Raw genomic sequence first — 17594 nt, 5'->3', positions numbered from 1 at the left:
CCTTGATTATAGGCATAGACGGAAAAGCTGGACAGAGGTTTGTTTTTCTTTTTTGTTACAATAATTTTTTTTAGTTTAATAATGCTCCCTACAACAGTGTGTTATTAAGCGTCAAGCATTTTTGATTTATGTCTCGAATTGGTTCTGCACATCTCAAAAGCAGCTGCTACAATTATTGTTTTTCACCATTGCATGCACATATATTGCTACAGTAACTTCAACTGGGGAATTACTCAAACACTACCCCGAGCCCAGAGCATAATGCCCCCCCGACTGCCAGAGACAGACATGGGGATTAGTGTTATATACTGGCTGTCAAGAGCTGGCGAGGGATTTTATATATAAAAGAGAGGGGAAAAAGAAAGAGAGGGGGAGATAGAGAGAGAGAGAGAGAGCGAGTGAAGTACAAGAAAACAGACAACAGAAAACCCCCTCTCTCTGGAAAAAAAAACGATCTTCATTTTAGATAGCCTTATTCCAGGCACCGACTGAACATACCTCTTCAAACTTGTAGGCAATCATTGCGAAGGCCTTGAAGATGGCGTCTGTGGGGCCTGTGATGGTGACAATTCTTTCGGGGCAGTTTCCCTCCGAGATGTTGATGCGAGCTCCACTCTGCCGGGGGAAGAGAAAACAGGATGAGTTTGGATACGACTGCATTTCTCTTTTAAAACAACAACAACAACAACAACAACAACAACAACAACTCTGGGTTCTCTTTTACGACAACACCAGTTGGACTTAACACCTGCAGGACACACATACCTCTTCACGCATTTTCTTTACCGTTTCCCCTTTCTGTTAAAGTACCAGATGAAGACGAGTGTCAAAAATACCGTAAATAACAAACTTTCAGCAAATAATGATGAATGTTTAAATAAGTGAAGTGTTATATACAGTAAATCCACATACCTTCCCTATGATGCTTCCAACCTCCTGAAAGATAGAGAGAGAAGGAGTGTGAGAGAGAAAGAGAAAGAGAAAGAGAGTGAGATTGAGTTAGAGAGGGAGGTAGAGGCATTGAACCACATTTTACGCTTATTCAATTCCTGTCACGGCTCATCACTGAATCAGATATGTTTGCAAACCCGAGACATAAATCATGGCCAAGAAATCTAGTTGTTCAGGAGGTACTGAGGTCTCTGACAGACAGTGTATCTGCTACTGATGACAGCGTAGCATGTCCACGTTTGATTAGCAATAGGAGATGGCATACTCCCTCATCTTGATGAGTCACAGACTCTCCAGCCGATACGTCACGTCTGGAGAGAATGACTCACAATAAGCCCTGGTCTCTCTCTCCCTCTCTCTCTCTCTCTCTCTCTCTCTCTCTCTCTCTCTCTCTCTCTCTCTTTCTCTATCAATCTCTCTCTCTCTCTCTCTCTCGTTCTCTGTCAATCTATTTTCGGCGCTGGCTCTCCACTGCTCTGTCTGCCTGTGCTCTGTGGTTTGTCGGTTGGGTCAGCAGGTTGGGTTACCTTGCCGTGCATGAGGAGGCGGATGGTCAGGGTCACATTCAGGCCTCCCTCGGACTGAACTTTGTTGGGTTCCATGCTGGGGAGTGGAGGCGAGGCGGGAGCGTGGTCACGTGACAGGAAGTCCCCGGGAAAAGGAAGAGAGTGATGGTATGGCAGCCAACCTGCAGAGGGGAGACAGGGCAGAACCATGGGTTGAGGTCCGCTGAGGTAAAGCATGATACTGCAGAGGTTTGGGGACATGACATGGAGGATTCTTTTTTAATGTTTCACAGAGTTGAACACTAGGGGGAACACTTCCCACAATCTTCAAAAAGCTTTGCTGAAATGAACATGCCGGAACATGAACATTAATCTCCACGTTTTAATTATTCAGTTTAAGTGATGAACTGCAGATTGCACTGCATTTTCCTCTAATAACGTGTACACATACCACGCATATAACCATCGACATCATAAAATGTGACAATCCCTCTTCAGGATAGGAAAAAAAAATAAGATTCAGTGTATAAACAAATGATCTAGAACTACAACAAATGAATCAGCTCAGCATCACAAGCCTCCACTAATCATATTTCACAGCCCATTGGATTGAGCCTCCGCCGCTCCCGTCACGACAAATGTACTGCAACACAGCAATAAACCTGGATTGTTACAGTGCTCTGCTGCAAGGGCAGAAAACCTTGACAACTGAACGTGTGCCAGAAGAAAATAACATTTCTATATGTTAATCGAGGGAGCGACCATTCTCTCTCTCTCTCTCTGCTACATTAAGAGCCGAAGATGCCTGCAGGGGCTGGTGATGTGCGTAAGAAGTAGGCTGTGTGTCTGTGCGCTCAACACTTCACAGTGGAATTAATACATGCGGTATAAGTGGCCTTAAACAGCAATACGTTCTACTATCAAGAGGCACGAAAAGAAAAGGATAATTCATCTTCAGACAAAACATATTTTCTTTGGGCTCTCCATGAAAAAGCATTAGATTTCTCTCATCGTGTTTAATCACAAGAGACCGCTCCTTAAGTGCGGCTGTAGAGACACCATGTCTTTGTGTCTGGTTGTGGTGCGAGATTGGGCCAGTGTGAGCGTGCTCCTTGCCACGGTGGTGGGGAGCTGAAGGCAGGAAGTCGGCGTGCAGAGATCTGGAGATATAGAGAGCGCTCAGCTTAAGCCTGCATTAGGGACTCCACATCTTAGACCACAGGGTGGAGAGAGAGAAGAGCGCTGGGGAGGCCAGATAGCCAGACTGGAAAAAGGGCCATAAGCCTGTCTGTGTGTGTGTGTGTGTGTGTGTGTGTCTGCATCTGTGCGCATCCACACACACTCACATGTACTCCCCTCTGTGTGTGTGTGTGTTTGTGTGTTTGTACACTTGTATCCACATGTGTGTGTACAACATGTACCAGCTTATATCAGATCAGTATGCATTACATATCTGTGATGGTCCATGGGATGGAGAGGTCGCATAAATGTCAGCAAGTGGACAACATCTACAGCTGTCCCTCAATCTCTTGTGGTGGTGGCCAGATTGCATAAAATCGTTAATCCATATTAAGACCGACTACACACAAACACACACACACACAAACACACACACTGCAGGAGGACGGAAATAAACCTACAGAGGCCTCCGCTCAGATCACAGAGCCTCTCCATCTTCAGAAGGCAGTGACCCGGCAGAAATCTTACATGCCGCCTAAGTACACAAACACTGAAACGGACTTCACAAATTATTGTGTCAAAAGGGGGCTTTTCCGCTGTATTTTCCTCACAACCTCAAGGATGCTGTCTCAGCTGCCAACAAAAGACCATTCACTCTCTCTCTCTCTCACATATACACACACACACTTACACACAAAGACGCTCACTGACTCAGTAGAATCATGGGTAAAAAGTAGCCCACTCTCCCCAATACGACGTGCGTATTACATTCGGAAGGCACTGATCTCTGAGTCATGTGGCTAAAAGATCCCTCCATTTTTCCCTCCATCTATCTATCTCTCCCAGACTGCCCCGCCCGTGCACTCTGCATTCTCTCCCATGCAACATGAAATCCACTGCGGTGTCAGAGCGGAGGGATGAGTTATCCCCTGCCTGCTGCAGGACTGATTAAACCCACTTTATCCTGCTCACTGACTCCCTCTCTTTCCGTGAGCAGCCAGACAGCCCAGCGCAGTCCCTAATGGCACAGCTAATAGCACATTCTCCCTTCATGCACTTTCAGACGTGCGCATGCACGCGCACACACACACGCACGCACACACACACGCGCGCACGCACACACACACACACACACACACACACACACACACACGCACACACACACACACACACACACACACACACACACACTTACCTACACACACTCACGCCAACACACAGACACACACACCTACACCTACACCTACACACACACACACACACACACACACACACACACCTACACACACACACACACACACACACACACACACACATACCTACACACATACACATGGATACACATACACACCTACGCACACCTCTACAAAAGAGCTCCAACTTAACCTGGTGTGAAAACAAATCAGATTAATTAGCCGTGTAACCTAAAATGGCTAAAAATGAGGAGATGGTTTGAAAGCCATGTGCAGGATGACTCTCAATACAAAAGGAAGCACTGGCAGCATAACTGTATTTACAGATTTTTCTTTTTACAAAAAGCTTCATAGATACAGTATTTGTGTGCAGTGCACTTCAAGTACAAACATGGCAATTTAGGGGGTTATCTGCCAATCTTTGCACTATTGCTTTTCTGAATCACCTCCAAATGAGCGAATACGAGTGAGAAGGCGCTGAAGAGAGTGTGCAGTGGACATCTCAGCACTACATCTGTAGGCTGATGATCAGAATCATCTGAGCAAAAACAATACATCTGAACAACCGCTCTGCCTCTCCCTCTCCCTCTCTCGCTCCTCTAAAGCCATGTTTTGCTTTGAAATGCCCTTTTTTATATATTCTTCCCTTTTCTCACCACTCACACCACCAAAGAGAACAGCACAGAAGAGAGCTGGACGGCAGGGTGCTTCAGGCCGAACACAGGATGAATAAACACTCAGAGTAAATTGGTGTACTCTCCTTTTGTGCAGCCCTCCTATTGTGGAGGGCTCGAGTAGGGGGGGTTCTCTGTCTCTCTCTCTCTCTCTCTCTCTAAAAAAGAAGAATTTTATGCAAATATGATATCTTCCTGGTCATTATTAACAGGGGTGTTTCATGTGCCATGTGTTATAGAAAGTGGGTCAAGCTCCTCCACCACTAAAGAGCTGCTGGCCCCTTCCTGTATGGTAGCTATTGAATTAATCACGCTTTACGCTTGGTCAAGCACTGCACCCAAAATGCTCTTTTCTCCACTCCCCCCACACTTGTGCTTCTCTCTGGTTTCTACCAAACTAGAACATAAAAAACACACTAGAGAGATGAGGTCAAATCACTGTGTGATTGTTCTTCAAGTGTATTAGGTTAATGAGCCTGATCATTAAACAGTTGGTTAAAACGTGGCTATGGCAATAGCTTTCATCCGATTACAACAGTAATGTACATCATATATGAAATATTAGAAGTGACAGCTCCTAAGTAGACAACATATAAATGTACTCATGCATAATAGGCACATACATATTTATGCACACATTTAATGTACACATACTCGTGCTTGTATTCTTTATATTAATAAGCCATGTGAGAGATGCATCACACACCAGCAAGTGGTCTATCTTGACCACGTAAATGGTGCAGAACGATGCCATTGCTGTGATTTCAAATGTCCTTGGTGTCTCACAGCAGCTTTCCTTGAATCAGCATTTTCCTTTCGCACCTCTAAAGTGTGTGCATTTAAATTCTGTTTACCAATTCTCCCCTTACATTTAAACTTTAATGCATCAAATGTCTATTAGCTACTGCCTCAGCAAACTTTCAAAGACAAAGGCTGACCACAGAGATAGAATTGCAGTACTATTTAGGAAAACATGTCATCAATTACCCAAATAGCACAGTAAGATGAAATTATAGATGTTTTGCTGGAAAAAAATGAAAGAGAAATAAATAGCAACTCTTAAAGCCTTCAGAAAAACAAACTCAGACCAGACTAGAATTTTCAGTAAGACAAAACCTGAGGCAATACGCTTTCCTCTTCCATGAAAAATAAACATCAAAATGACCGTCTGAGTTGTAGTAAGACATTTTAAGAAATTGGTTCATAAATCAACATGACTCTCTCAGGCCAGCGTTTATGATTACTTTGAAAGAGAGAGCACTTAAGTTTCAAGACATATTCTGATAATACTTCATCTTTATCTTAAAGTGGTAGTATATTTTCATCAAGTATTCATTTAAGCTAGAGTCAGGCACATAAAAGAGAAAAATAAACTCTAATAAAGTCTATATCTATAACGAAAGACACTAAAGCACATTTGATTTAAATCACACTCCTTCAAAGAGAGATATTGCATAACATTCATTTATAAGTGTTGGCTTGTCCATTTCTTTAACCTGTAAGTGCTGACAAATCAGTAAAAACTGACAGTGATGTGGTAGCGTGTCATATCATATCCTATCATACACAACTAAGCCAGCTATGACCATAACAACTACAGCACATATCAACAGTGTCCAGTGAAAATCACCCCAATTTCCACAAAACCCTTCAGTCCATCTGAAATGTGAGGCACCCAGGTGACCATGAGTGAGGCTGGGACAAGGTCCCTCCCTGGGAGAGGGCGTCCCCGGCTTGAGCTCCAGGGCCCTTGGCAGAGGGGCCCAGGCAGAGAGAGCAGCCATGATTTATGGCATTAAACACATCACTAGTGCTGTCAGTGGATCGGGGGCCAGAGCGTAACGAGAGACGACAGTGTTCATTGGAGACACCGTGGCTCATACAAGATTTCAGGGCAAATTACAGCCTGGAGGAACGAGCCTTTTTTCCCCCCCTCTTCATCTTTTTTTTACCACAGTCGTTGGCACACCAACAGCTCACTGACAAAAAGAACAAGAGAATGACCAAATGAAAACTGTATTAAATGGGTTGAGTAAGGGTTGTGGGCAGGGTGAAGCAACATGTAGTTTATAGAGAAATACGGCTGGCAATTCATACGCCATTTCTACCCGGCTTATCTTCTGGAACATGCCCTCTAAAGGCACGCTTTACTGCAAAATTGTTCATTCCCTCAAATAGATTTTGTGTGTGTGTGTGTGTGTGTGTGTGTGTGTGTGTGTGTGTGTGTGTGTGTGTGTGTGAGTGTGTGTGCGCGCACGCGAGTGTGCTCGCCTTTGTGTGTGTGTGTGTGTGTGTGTGTGTGCGTGTGTGTGTGTGCGCGCGCACGCGCATGTGCTCGCCTTTGTGTGTATGTGTGTATGCGTGTGTGTGTGTGTGTGTGTGTGTGAGTGTACATCATTACCTCCAGTCAGATGACACCCAAACAAGGATATTCAGCTCTGTCTGACTCATAAGTCAGACAGTTTTTCACAGCACAATGCTGCTTCAATTCCATATCCATCAGCTGAGTCTGTAGCCTGCTTCACTTGAGCAATGCGCCCCTCTCAACCAAGCCTCTCTGGCTGAATAATTTGGAACTGCCATGGATTATACATCACGGAGTATTTTCTGTCACTACAAGCTATGGCAAAACAATGAATTGCCGATGACACTATCTCTAGCCCTTGTAAAGAGTGCCATTTAATGAAAAGAGATTTTCGGCCTAAAATAGGATGAAACTGAAAGCGGGAGCCATCTTCAACAGCCCACCGAATATATTCCAGAATAAGGGCCCGGTTCACAGCAGTGCAAAGTCATCCAAAAGAACACAATGGGGTATACACTGCCCACAAAGCAAGCAATCAGCCCTTTGCCAGGGTCCAGGAGATAAAAAAACACCCCAAAAAACAACCTCCTCCTCAACCAACTCTTTTTTTTTGCAGCCATTGCTATAAAGTGCACACACAGATACTGCTTTATAATGCAAAGCGAGGACCCAGGATTCAGTGAATCCTTTCAGGAGATGAGGGAGGGGACGGTGTCTGAGGGCTCAAACGGCTCAGTGTCACCGCGAGTGCCATGCCTGGCGGCCTGACCTTGCCCAGCGGTGCAGCTGTCTGTCACCTTCAGGACAGGGCACCCAGGGAGGAAGGGCCACGGCGGCATTGCCTAATGGTGGTGAAATGACAGATATGTCCCTCTTCGCCTCTTTTACACGGGTGAGAAAAATCATTTATGTAAAGGCTCTCTGTTCCATTTTTCTCTTCGCATACAACAATAAATGTATTCAAGTTGATGTTAAAATGTTACATGATTTATGAGATTATTAGAATTATTAGAATAATGGCAGGGAGTAGTGCGGTAATTCTAATTTTTAGTGATGATGATAAGTACCAAAGTCTTATATTGAGACCATAGTGCAAATACACATCATTCATTTTCATTGCAGTTGCAATTATCTGACATCTGGCAAAAAATGTTCAGTTCTCCCTCATCAATTACATTAGTGACAACAGCCTAACATAACCAACAAGGAGACTCTGAATGGGTTTGAATCCTTCCACCTAAATTTAGACCCAATAAGTTGGCATCGACTGCAAATCTCTACATACAAACGGCAGGATTAGATTCCCCTCATGCAGCCCTCATCAAGTTTCCTCAGAGTGGAGTCGGTCACTGAGGACAACGCTGCACTGCTACAGGCATACTCCACTCCACAGCGAGTAAAGCAGACGAGCTATACAAATAGCAATGAAGGGAGAGGAATAGAAAACTGGATATAATCGGGGTCTATCCCCATGTGTCACTCGGTCTGGCCTAATCCTTACAGGCAAATACGAGTGGTTTTATCTTTTTGAAAATACAATCTATCTGTAAACAGTCTGTGTGAGTAGGAGTCATGGGGTGCATAGACACAACAGTGAATACCCATGAATTAATCATAGGAACCTCGGAGACAAAAAAGCCTATTTAGCAATGTCAGTGTGCCACACTTAAGCAAACCAAGGTGTGGGGGACGAGCGGGTAGGAAGACAGCAGCTAACTTCTCGGCTTTGATGCACTGAGCACCACTTCAGCGTCACATTTATGAAATATGAATCAATATGAATAAAATATCAAATGAGTTCCAGTGCTGTACCCATTTCTGCACTAGGCCAGAAATGGCTCTATAAGAAAAAAGTGCTTTGTCTCCCCAGTCTCTCTACATCTGTAATACAATTAGAAATTATTTGATTTTGATATGTGATATTTCTGAGATCCCTATACCGCTGATATACTGACAACAATCATAGAAGACCAAAACAGACAAAACAGAGACTAAGGCCAAGGCCAGCCCTAGTAGCTATAGATGTTATTGGGTTAGATCTGTAACATTAAGGTAATATTAGTGTGTATCATAACAGTCTTAATAACATTCATAATAAATATCATAAAAGTGTATGGGAAAGGTGTGGGGATAATTTGTCTTGGCCAGTTTATTTAGAATGTGTTTGCAAGTCGCCATTTGACAGGAAATGCTGTACGAGATGCATTGATTTTGTTGTATCATCATATCTGACTGCTGTGTCAATGTGTTGTAGGCTAGCACTGGGGGAAATTAAGTTTGACAGATGAAAGCTCCCCTTCTAAAATCCCCTCTCACAATTACGCTAGTCTCATGTCTCACTCTCTCTCGCCCAACATACAGGAGAGCAAACACAAAAGTCATTCTCTCAATTCTCCCATACAATCTGATGTGAATAGGTTCTGACTTGTTGTAAAACTCACTGAAGCTCACTTAAGAACTGTAACCGTAACCGAAAAAAAAACCCCAAAGAGTGAAAAAAAGTGAAAAAAAAAAAAGTTTAGTTATGCCACAAAAGTAAATCTGATAAATCCGTCGAGGACTTGCAGCTACAAAGGCTCCCTCAGCATGGAGATGATAATGTGGTTTTAAACCGCCAATGCTGGAGGCGGAGAACATGAGCTGGTGCTCTTAGATGAATTTTAACAAGCTGAAGGTGCAGACTGGTGGAACAACAGCCGTCCTGATTAGCACATACGGAGTGCAATTAAGATGTTGACAGGACCCCCCTCTGGCTTGACGACAACAACACCATCTCCCAAAAAAAACAAGACATGAAAAACATCTAGCCATTCCAAACAGCCATGAAAAATGACCTACAGTAGCATGAATGGTAGGACTGTGCATCATTTCTTTGTTTGTGGTCATGAATATTTTGATGCGCTATTGGTATTTTACAGACAAAAAAAATAGTTTAATGTGATATGACGGGGAAATAAAATCGGTCCTAAAACCTGACCTTAAACCCCTCAGATGAAGCCTTGAACACCTTCAAAAATAGTTTTATGTTCAAGGTGACAGGAATTCACTTTCCATCATCTGGGATTTTGGTCTTGCGCAATTTTTACCTTCCCACTCAGCCTGTCAGGCACACAGCTGTCATCAGTCCTGATGTCTGATGAAAGAGGCCCTGCACTCAGAGATATCACCATGTATACACAACGAATCACAGCGTGACACAACATGACAAAATGCAACAACATGACAAAATGCAACACAACAAAGAGTGACACTGCAAGAGCAACTCATGCAGAAGGCTTGTTCATTTTTTCATGCCTTTTAGACTGCCTGTTTGTATTTTCATGCCTCCCCACTGTAACAATAAAGGGAAGACATGAAACTCCCAGGCAGTGTCTCTAATGTGCGGGACCTCTAAGTACAATGTGTGGCGCTCCATGGCGTTACAATTACTGTAAGAAGTCCTGTGTGATTTGCTGTGGTCTGTGATGTGTGTGGCACATGAGGTGCCTGTGGGCATGCGGCATGCGCCAAGGCCCTGCCGGGGTGGTGGGTGGGTGGGTGGCGAGGGCAGGAAGAAGAGAGCGAGGGAGGAGGGGCGGGAGCAAGCGAGAGAGTGAGCGGGCGGGCGAGCGCACAAACGAATGGACACTCAGATGTGAACAGCACCAGAGGAGCCTTTTGTTGCGGCGCGCGTGTCTGCAGGGCTCCCTCCCCTCCGTGGCCTGACAGCCGCCCCGAAAACTGTCAGCCTCGATCAGTCGCCCGCGCCAGGATCTCAGCCCAAATTACAATCACCGGGGCCCAGTCACTCGCTCCTCATGTGCGCCACCATCGCCCGGAGACCAGTGGGGGGAAAGGGGAAACACCAGCCCCGGCAAACGCCAGTGAGTGAGCTAGCGAGCACACTGAGCTAGCCGCACTCCTCCGCTCCACCCTGTCTCCGTCACCAGCCCAGAGGCTGGAGACTCTGGGCCGGATGTGGCACACATCGGGACAAGCTTTAGCGCTGAACAGAGACACCTCTGGTTGTCGTCTGGTAGTGTAGTGCAAATGTAGTGTAGTGCCGGCGTAGTTTCGCTCGATGTGATGCTCGGCGACCTTCCAACGCCATGCTAAACTAGACAGCATAGATACTGCTGGTATAAAGCATGCCCTGAACATACATCCCCACCTCTGGTCCTCTCACTGAGGCCACTATGAGATCACGTTACACCACAACCATGGCAACACGTCTCCTCAACGTCGATGAGCACATATATGTCAATGGAATGGCTACCAAAATAAGTATAACCATGACACTCCACACCACACATAATGGGCTGAAAATCCCCATTGATCCATTGATCTTGTTAGCCTAAATGCCACTGGCAATCACTGGAGCCTGGGAAAGCCTCTGAATTCTGTGTAAAATCATTAATGCACCTCATTCTTAACATCAAACTTTGATTAAGATGTAATTTATATGTGTATGTGTATGCAATGTAGCGCTGTCTACACTGATGTTAGTCTTTTGTCAATGGAGAACCATCATTAAATCTCTGTGGCTGCTATTGGATTGTTCGCTTAGTTTCCCAATTCGATGGTTGGTGACAGACAATAAAGCTGTGACGATAATTGTAGTAATGAGTGTGCAGAGCACTGTGTACTTCTGTAGCTACAGCGATCCAAGGGCTGCTCCCTCCTTCATGTCTAACATGGTTATCAAGCTGGAAATCACAACTGACACTGACAACCGATTCACAAAATGACTTCCGATAGCACCCAATGTAAATATCTTTCAAAACAAAACAACGTATAACCAAAAGAAATACTAGATAATCGTCAGCAATGCTATGACACCCCAAGTTCAAAATCAATGAAAAGGATAACTATGTGAAAATGAACATTTAACACAAAGCAGATCAATTTTATCTATATTTTGTTTGGGAAATGGCGCGATAACAGTTTTGGATTATTAGACAATAAGATGTACATCAAATAAATTCTAGCTCAGTCTCAATCTAATATTGAATGGAAATCACATGCTCACAACATTATCGATTGATGGGTAGTGCAGACTTGGATGAAGTGATCTTCTCAACTTGGAGATCATTCATAAAAATCTCCATATGGCACAGGCACTCCCCTCATTGCGGGCAACCTTTGCATTCTTAATATGACATCAAGAGATCAGGAACTGATCACAACACCAATCACAACACCATCACAAGAGAGCTTTAAAAATGGCAATAAAATGATGTTTACCTTTGTCCAGCTTCAAACAAATGGCAACCTCTATGCACGTTTGAAAAAAGATTGAAATTTTTGAAAAAGGCAGCGAGAAAAATTTACTTCTCGGCTCCTCTTGCAGTCAGCCCAGACATGGCACTCACCTCCCATTGGTCTGATGTGCCGTCATGTGGGCAAGGCACCCAAACACGTGACATCTCGCGGAATACGCAGCGATGACAATCCCCTCAGAACAAATTTCGCTGCAGCGAATCGTCTTTCTGCTGCGAGAGGCTAACGCCACCATCATCTCAGAGACAGCCAGTGTTTATTTACCCGAAAAGATCGCCCCCCGACATGTAGATCCCACACCCCCTTGGGCAAGACGACGGGATGCACCCTATGAATGTGGCCATCTGACCCTTTCAAACTCGTGACACGTCAGCATAAGGCGTCTACCGTCGATGACCATGCCCATCCAAGCCCACTGTGGTCACTCTCTTCACATCGCACCCTAAGAGTCCCATACTCCAGCAGTCTACCACACAGCAAGTGTGTCCTCACATGACTTTTAACCTGCGAGCATCATCTGCTTCTCGGACACAGTGCACCCAACCGTCCTTTTGTCCTTCTCCAATATACTGGCACAAAGCGTATTTTATGGGGGGGGGGGGGTGGGGGTGGCAGGCTTGATTTAACAAATCAGGGGTTTGTTTGGGTTATGTTTGGGGGTCGGGTGGGGAGGACAGAAGTGGGGGCGACCGGGTGACTTTCATTACTCCCATGTCTGTCTCTCTGTCATCCAACTGTAATCTGGCCGCATACAGAATTACTGGGGGGTCCACGGACACGGATGGGATTATAAACCCAAGTGCTAATCCACAGACGGACAGCGAAATGAGAATTAATCAAGAGCTACAGTTGCTAAACCACAGCAGTGTTGAGTGCAAAGCTTTGCCAGATACAATCTCCAGAGACAGAGACATGAAGGGTGCCTTGTTTTCAACTGCCAAGGAAATCTCCCTGGGAGATTCTCTCTCCATTCTCCCAACATCTGTAACAGTTCATTGGGCTTCTCAAAGTCTCTGTCTTTGAACTGAAAGTATTACAAGGCGCTTACATGAGGATTACTTTATCAAGTACAACATATAGACTGCATCATAAGGAAACGGCAATGCATTATGGCTTAGCAGAGCTTCTGGGCTGGCAACAAAAATGGAGCACTGAATTCACATCTGATTAAATCAGGCAGTAAACACATATGTGCACATGCAGTCAGAATCGAGGTCAGTGATAACATGCACCACATGCAGCTATGCATCTTCAATCAGTTTCACACAGAGGTGTAGCTCTACAAACCACGGAAGGTGTACTGTAGTTTTAAATACCAAAGGCCCAGTGGCACGATTAAGAACCTCATCTTTTCCCCACAGTATAATTTTGGCATACATAGCTTCATCCACAAAATAAATACCATCACAGTAAAACTTGCTTAGACAAACTGCTAACTAAAACTAAAGGCTAAAAGGTTGTCAGTCAATCAGTCTTACCAGTGAGAGACGGAGAGAGAAAGAGAGGGGGGAAATCCGGTGGCAGAGACACACAAGGACCAAAGATGGAGGAGAGTGGGCAGAATGGGACCAAAGAGGCTCTGCCAGGTCCTATAAGTAAATTCAACTATTGCCCCCAGCAAGGTCACCAGGCTGCCCTGTGTGGGAGGATGGGGGGGTGACTGGGTCGGTTGGGGAGGGGCATTGGTCTGTATGTTTGTTTGGGTGGGTGAGGTTTCAGTCTCATCAGCCTCCCATCAACCTGACAAGCTAACTGGCCTGGAAGGGTGCACTTGGGAGGGCCTATTGGGCGGAGGCTGGGCTCAATCATTCAGATGTGTGTGAGCGGATGGACCAGAGATGAGAGAGTAACTTACTCTAACGACTCCCTTTGTGCGTGTGTATGTGCGTGTGTATGTGCGTGCGTGTGTATGTGTATGGGTGTATGCATGCATGTGCGTGTGTGTGGGTAGCCACAAACAGCTGAGGACTTAACCTCATGGAGAATTTTTGTGTATATACTGTATGTGTGTGTGTGTGTGTGTGTGTGTGTGTGTGTGTGTGTGTGTGTGTGTGTGTGTGTGTGTGTGTGTGTGTGTGTGTGTGTGTGAGTGTAATTGCTGAAGGGCTCTGATGGTCAGTATGTCTGAGCATGGATAAAGCACTTCCTGAATCAATGAGCGTAACTTTGTCTGTTACCCAGGGCTTTTAATTGAGCCGCAGTGCCGCTGGGTCTAATCAAAAACCTCATTATTGACCAGGCAGTCAGGAAGTGACACGGACCCAGTGCCTCTGACACCCAGTACCATAGAGAGACCCAGAATAAACATAGATACTACTGAGCATACAGTAATATGTGTGTGTGTGTGTGTGTGTGTGTGTGTGTGTGTTAGTGTCCATGTATTTTTACCAACCTAAAGTTGCCACGTATGAATGCATCCTGGTCTGACTGGAGGTCGATTAACTGAGTCCCTGCGCTGAACCCACTCTACAGGATAGGACAGCTGGCTGTTTATCCCTGAGCTGCTGCCATTAGCCTCCTCTGGATTGTCAGTGCCCAGTCAGTCATTCACTCTGAGAGACAGATAGAGAGAGAGAGAGTGAGAGAGAGAGAGAGAGAGTGAGAGAAAGAGAAAGAGAAAGAGAAAGAGAGAGAAATGCTGGCAGTGGCAATAAGAGGTTGAGGTCCGTGGGTCACAATGTGAATGGCTCTCTTAGGGGAAGTGGGGATGACAAGGGTGGTAAAAAAAGCAGACGATTCTCAGAAGCTTGAGAAAACTCTGCTGCAATGTAAGTGTATCCTTTGGCGGTGGCACACACACACAAACACACGAACACGCACACGCACACGCACATGCACACACACACACACTCTCTCTCTCTCTCTCTCTCTCTCTCTCTCTCTCTCTCTCTCTCTCTCTCTCTCTCTCTCTCTCTCTCTCTCTCTCTCTCTCTCTCTCACACACACACACACACACACACACACACACACACACACACACACACACACACACTCACTCAGGCAGGTAAGTGAAGAATTCTGTTGCTTGGGACACTGACTTGAGGAAAGCATTCTGAGTCCCCCATTCTGAAAAAAAGCTATTGCACCGCACAATGCTTTCTGTTGCCTTGCCCCCACTCAAACTCGCTAATGGAACATTTCGCCTGACCCTCCATTTGGTCCCAGTCAATGCTTTCAAACTCCCTCGCAGCGAAAACCAATAGCGTTAGCTAATGACATCAGTTTGAAATGGAACTTTTAAGGCTGCTCCATCACCTTGCCGATGCTGGATCGGAGCCGTCCAATCAGAGGCGAGGCAGACAGAGAGCCTGTATGATGTATGAAAGTATATTACATAAATGTGTCATTCAATAGAAGTCATTAATTATGGAATAAATGTGCCATGAAGAACATGAAAAGACAGACGCAAGCACACACACACACACACACACACACACACACACACACACAGACATACACTCACACACGCACTCCTGCCAAGTCACATGGGAATGTAGCTGCTGTTGCAAGATGAGCAAGATGGTGCATTATTCAGATCAAATCAGACTAAAAGGAGATCGGAGAATAAAAGAGAATATAAATTAATGTTTACCTCTGATAATATCTAAATACAAACATCTCAGGCATTCATATCCTGTGCATTACTTTGAGACAAAGGGATGTGCATTAAAATCTGAAATGGGGTAAATTAAACTGTTCTCATCTTTGTATAATCCATGCTGAGAAAAAAGACAGCTGTGATGCTGCGTTGCATTCTCTGATGTACCTCCAGGTCTTAACTAATAGTCTTGTTCAACATCACGTGTGCTATGTATGTGTGTGTGCTTGTGTGTGTCTGTGTGTGCGTGTGTACGTGCATGTGTGTGTGCATGTGCGTGTGCATGTGCAAGTGTGCGTATGTGTGTGTGTGTGTGTGTGTCTGTGTGTTTTATGCAAGAGCCTGAATGACTGACCTCGCCGACGTGAAAGCTGAGGGTCACGGCTTAATAGAGTCTGCGTCTGAGTTCCTGCTCTGTGGTTTCCACAAGCTAAGAGGGCAGAGGATCCTTTGTATCTCCAAATGAAAGAGGCCTTGCAGAATGCCTTCTGCCTGTTTATCCTTCAAGTCTTTATTGCATCCCCTGTCATAGTCTTGCTCAAGACCTCTAGGTCTGATGTCTCTTTATGTGCCACTATGCAAGCACCCTTCTAGAAGAGCATAAGATATGTGATATGATTTTACATCAGTAATCTGATTTTTTCCCCCTGTGAAGTCAAGACTAAAATGTATTTCTACTGTGGGCTTTAAAAGCATGGTTAGGGTAATTTGTTGAACAGTTTGTATAAACTCTTAACCACCTACACTGCTTAATTATCATTTGGATCAAATGCCTACAAATGATGCTTTATTAAAGTTACTAAAAATAAATCCACAGAATGGTACAGTATCCAGCTACAGTCCTCTGTTTACATATAAATGGGTAATGCTATATAGACCATATCTGACATCGCCAAAAGTGAAACCGACATGAAATCAATCGTTTTGTGTCCTCAAGGCCACATTACTGCTCTTTCTTTCACCTCAGTATTTCTGTACGCATCCTGGAGACAATCTGTGCTATGATATTTCAACAAAGCAGTACACATTTAACATCTTAAAAATTACACCTTATAACACATGTAAAAATCCACACAATCTATATGTTAAAGACACTACAAATTACAAACAATTATATCATGTCAAGAAGATCTGTTTTTTGTTCTTTTATCTAAACTCAAAGATGGAAAGTTCTACAATATGTTGTAACATATTGATGTTTATTGTTGTAATGTGATTCTATTGCAATTGGTTCTGTCATTGATGACATTTCCCCCCGAAAATGTTCAGATGAATGTTGACAAAAGAGAGTACGATCAATTCAACCACACAGATTATTTCACCTTTTGATCTGAACAATTTTGCAACTACAATATTCCAGCATAGGGCCTCTCAACAGCCTCTCTGGAGTGAAAAGCGCAGAACAAACTGCTGTTCCTTACAGTGTGAGGAACGCCAGCGTCCCACTGAAGTCAGATGAGGCTGACTTGGATTCATGGAAATCCGAACGCCTTGGCTGCGCCCTGACATCTATTTCTCCTGACTGTGCCCGAGTCCCAGAGGCGGCCAGCGAGTCTCCTGCCCACAGCAGCTGAATCGCCCTGTCTCAACAGCTCCACTTCCTTAACGCACTTCCACATCATAAAGAAGTGTTCACACACACACACACACACACACACACACACGCACCAACACACACACAGGCTCAGAAAAAGTTTGCTGAGAGCAACTCCCCTCAACATCCCTGGCCCCAAATGTGTAACGAAGTGTGTGACGTGTCAAAAAAATGAGCGGTCACCTCTGCAGTGGCCTTTGTCCACCACTCTGCAGTATGCTCCCCAAAACAATGGAGTGGCTGGTGCATAAACACCACAGCAGAGAGGGCACAGCTGCCCTTTAGGGTGTGTGGATGCAGGCCAGGGGCATGTGAAGGTGCTACCAGCTCCTCAT

At 44.8% G+C, this 17594-nt stretch overlaps 1 protein-coding gene across 9 annotated transcripts in view; it reads right to left on the bottom strand.

Moving 5' to 3' along the window:
• The window catches only part of pcbp3 (poly(rC) binding protein 3), a 48987-nt gene that overhangs the window by 12134 nt on the left and 19259 nt on the right, over positions 1-17594 (bottom strand). For 2 of the 9 annotated variants that reach the window (XM_062534151.1, XM_062534157.1), the window contains exons 1-5: positions 14460-14570; positions 1479-1639; positions 913-936; positions 766-798; positions 499-615 (exon numbers count right to left, since the gene is read on the bottom strand). In XM_062534151.1, the coding sequence (XP_062390135.1) occupies positions 499-615; positions 766-798; positions 913-936; positions 1479-1639; positions 14460-14484 (360 nt within the window). In that variant the 5' untranslated portion in view covers positions 14485-14570. Of the gene's footprint in view, positions 1-498; positions 616-765; positions 799-912; positions 937-1478; positions 1640-14459; positions 14572-17594 lie in introns of those variants that run through there. The other 7 variants (XM_062534153.1, XM_062534154.1, XM_062534156.1 and 4 more) reach the window with 5 other exon arrangements.

This window comes from Sardina pilchardus, chromosome 4, assembly GCF_963854185.1.
Source record: "Sardina pilchardus chromosome 4, fSarPil1.1, whole genome shotgun sequence".
NCBI classification, from domain to species: Eukaryota; Metazoa; Chordata; class Actinopteri; order Clupeiformes; family Clupeidae; genus Sardina; species Sardina pilchardus.
This window is presented reverse-complemented; position numbering and strand designations above follow the sequence as displayed.